This window comes from Brugia malayi, assembly GCF_000002995.4.
Source record: "Brugia malayi strain FR3 genome assembly, contig: Bm_055, whole genome shotgun sequence".
Classification (NCBI taxonomy): Eukaryota; Metazoa; Nematoda; class Chromadorea; order Rhabditida; family Onchocercidae; genus Brugia; species Brugia malayi.
The window spans coordinates 13,020-17,246 of record NW_025062327.1 but is presented as its reverse complement, the minus strand read 5'-3'; the positions used below and the strand labels follow the sequence as shown (position 1 = coordinate 17,246).

The window sequence follows — 4,227 nt, the reverse complement described above, 5'->3', positions numbered from 1 at the left end:
ACATAGAAAATAATCAATTAAGTTCAAATTATGTCTTTTTTCAAATTAAATAATATTTTTAAGCAGTTTTAACACCTAATTAAATTGAAAATTGTTAATACTAGAACTTATTTTCAAATTCTATATACAATAACTAATACTAATTGCAATAATATTAAAATTTTAAATTTGAATTCAAATTTATTTTTAATTGCGAAAGTGATTTAAAACTATCACTGTTTAATAATTTAATTAATTTTAATGCTGAAATAATGTTTAAAGCATAATTATTAAAATTATTTAAGTTGAAAAATGACCACACCGAATGTGACCAGTGCCCATACAGAGGATAGAAAATAATCAATTAAGTTCAAATTATGTCTTTTTTCAATTTAAATTATATTTTTTGCTGTTTAGACACTTAATTAAATTGGAAATTGTTAATACAAGAACTTAAAAAATTAATTTTAATGCTGAAATAATGTTTAAAACTTATTTATTAAAATTATTTAAGTTGAAAAATGACCACACCGAATGTGACCAGTGCCCATACAGAGCATAGAAAGTAATCAATTAAGTTCAAATTATGTCTTTTTTCAATTTAAATTATATTTTTTGTTGTTTAGACACTTAATTAAATTGAAATTTGCTGATACCGGAAATTATTTTTTAGTTCGATATACAAAAACTAAAACAAATTGGAACATATTTTTAATATTAACGTTTTAAATTTGAATTAAAATTTATTTTTAAATGCAAGAATGATTTAAAACTATCACTGTTTATAAATTTAACTAATTTTAATGCTGAAATAATGTTTAAAGCATAATTAATAAAATTATTTAAGTTGAAAAATGACCACATCGAATGTGACCAGTGCCCATACAGAGCACAGAAAATATTCAATTATGTTCAAATTATGTCTTTTTTCAAATTAAATTATATTTTTTAGTTGTTTAGACACTTAATTAAAATGAAAATTGCTAATACAAGAACTTAAAAAATTAATTTTGATGCTGAAATAATGTTTAAAACTCAATTATTAAAATTATTTAAGTTGAAAAATGACCACATCGAATGTGACCAGTGCCCATACGGAACACAGAAAATATTCAATTAAGTTCAAATTATGTCTTTTTTCAAATTAAATTATATTTTTTAGTTGTTTAGACACCTAAATAAATTGAAATTTGCTAATACAAGAACTCAAAAAATAACTTTAATGCTGAAATAATGTTTAAAACTCAATTATTAAAATTATTTAAGTTGAAAAATGATCACATCGAATGTGACCTGTGCCCATACAGACAAAGTCATCGCTCATTTTTGCAAAATCTCGCATTGCTCCTATTAAAGGTATGACAATACCGCGTCTAGAGCTAATGGCCATACTAATCGGAACGCGAGCAGCGCAATTTGTCATGACACAGCTGGATATCGTCAATACAAGGATAATTTTATGGTCGGATTCTAAATGTGCTTTACATTGGATAAAAAACCATTCTAACCTATTACCAAGATTTGTTCAAAATCGAGTCGAGGAAATACGTAAAGCGAAATTTATTTTTCGTTATATTCCATCAGCAGATAACCCTGTAGACGTGGCAACTAGAGGTCTTAATCCAAAACAACTTAGAAGTTTTACACCATGGTGGCATGGACCGTCGTGGCTAGTAAAAGGAGAAATCAGTTGGCCACAATGGGAATACGAATTTGCCAACAATGACGAACCAGAAGAAATCACTATATCAGAAGTCTCGCGAATATTCAAGGATCATAACTTTCAATTTATTGATAGCAAACGTTTTAGCAAATGGCTAAGACTGTTACGAACAACAGCGTGGATCCTTAAATTCATTCGATTAACAACTAAAGGCAGATTATCATGGCTACAGTCTGTTTCAATCGAAAGAAATCGATTTACAGCTGAAGATTACAAAGTGTCAGAATGGCTGTTAATTAGACAAGCACAATCTGAAGGAATCAATGACGACGAAATAAACAAGTGGAATTTATTCCACACCGAAGATGATAGATTATGGAGATCTACTAGTCGACTCGTGAACTCGGAACTGCCTGAAACTAGCAAATATCCTATCTATCTCCCTCGACACAACCCAATAACAGAACTCCTTATACTACACCAACATGAAAATCTATGTCATTCAGGTATCGCCCATACACTTTCAGAATTAAGGAGTAGATTTTGGATTCCCAAAGGCAGGACTGAAGTAAAGCGAATAATAAACAGATGTCGAATCTGTAAACGTTGGAACTCCAGATCGTTTAAATTACCACCAATGGCAAGTCTCCCGGAAACTCGTGTCAATCGATCTAAAGCCTTCGCACGTGTTGGCGTGGATTATTTTGGCCCTCTTTCAATCAAGAGCAATAGCGTGTCAACAAAAAGGTGGGTAATATTATTTACATGCTTTACAACAAGAGCCATGCATCTCGAATTAGCAGAAGACCAATCCGCAGAAATCTTTTTGCATGCTATCCGAAGATTTGTTGCGAGACGAGGGTGTCCTGAGCTAATTCTGAGTGACAATGCCACTCAATTCCAGGCTTTCAGATCTCTTATGACACAAGTCAAAGTCTCCAACTTCTTAGCAAAGGGAGGAATGACTTGGAAAAATATTATACCAAAGGCTCCGTGGCAAGGAGGAATCTACGAGAGATTAATTGGGTTAACGAAAAATGCGCTAAGAAGAGCCATTGGCAGAAAATTCCTAGCGGAAAGGGAATTGGTAACATTAATTGCAGAAGTTGAAGGTATACTTAATACCCGACCACTAACTTACGCCAATTTTGACGATTGCGTCATTATACGTCCAATTGATTTTATTTTGCCTAACGCTTCGCTCCATCTACCTATAAATGAAGTTTATAGCAGGCAGGAAGAATTCACCCCTTATAGACTAGATACCAGAGAAAAACTCGTGAGACACTGGGAAAGTACCCTTAAAACTCTCAATGTTTTTTGGGAAATCTGGAGAACCGAATATTTAACTAGCCTCAGAGAACGCACGCAAAGGGAAATTACCTCATCCAAAGGAGCACAAAAAAGAACTCCAAGAAAGGGAGAGATTGTACTCTTAAATGAAGCGGGAATTCCAAGAGGAATGTGGAAATTATTACGGATCAAGGACATCAAAATCGATAAAGACGGTAAAGTTAGGAACGTTCAGGTGGAAACTCCCACTGGGAAACTTCTCGATCGTCCAATAAATGTCTTGTATCCTCTCGAAGTTAATGATGAAGAAATTCATCTTAAACCTAATAAGAAAGAAAATATGAAAATTCCGGAAACCGAACAGAACACTGAGGAGCTCCAGGAACCTATTGCGATGCGAACTAGGAGCAATACAAAACGACAATCTCGATTAAAGGAGAACCAAACAACTACCACCGCAACATCATCAGAAACCTGTAGAGATTTACACGATCAAGGATAGATCAATGGAAATAAACAAGCCCCACTTTCTTATGAACCCCACGCATTACCTACCTTTTCTGGTCGGGAGTGTCGTGAAAGACGAAATATTTAAATTATTATATCCAAAACTAACAAATTCCTCTTATCTAATTCCTTTTCCTCGCACAACAAAAACCCTTTGTTAGCAAACCCTTCGTTAGCAAAACCCTTTATTAGCAGTCTTTGTTTCATATCATTTAAATGTCCTCCTCTGCCGAATATCTGGTCAGTTCAGTTCTGTATATAAACTAATCCTGTTAACAATCTTCTTTGTTCATCCATGAGAAATCCTCCCATCTAATCTCCATTCGTTAAATCAGTCTTATATATAACCCAACCAATCCTTCTATACCATCATTTGCTTTATGTTTTGGGTGGTATTGGGATGCGTCTAATACTTTATAATTTTGTGTTATTTCACCATTTTTATATTATTGCATTTTTTATAGTTTACGCGTTTGTTAAACGGTGTAGCATCCGTACAATATGTATAAAGCGCTATTATTGCTTCATGTTAAATAAAGGTTTAATTACCCAAGTTTGAGGTTTCACGACAGTACTTTCAAAAATGAAAATTATTCACAGCGAATATTTATGAATAGAAAGAAGTTACAGATATTAACAAATTCAATGATCATTGATCAATTGAATAGTTTGTATTCGAGTAAGCAAGTAAAAGTTTGTATTCGAGTGAAAAAATTAGCAAAAATTGAGAATACAAATTGGTTTTATTAATTGTATTTAGTAATACCAAATTACTTAATTATTAA

General features: G+C 32.4%; 1 protein-coding gene across 1 annotated transcript; it reads left to right on the top strand.

The window, feature by feature from the left end:
• Positions 1 to 1,337: 1,337 nt before the first annotated feature.
• Bm12337 (Uncharacterized protein) lies at positions 1,338 to 3,437 on the top strand (the record flags this gene model as incomplete). The annotated part of the gene is made up of 2 exons (XM_043082981.1): positions 1,338 to 2,389; positions 2,555 to 3,437. 2 exons carry the CDS (start codon positions 1,338 to 1,340, stop codon positions 3,435 to 3,437), a joined length of 1,935 nt encoding a protein of 644 aa, XP_042938915.1.
• Positions 3,438 to 4,227: the final 790 nt, after the last annotated feature.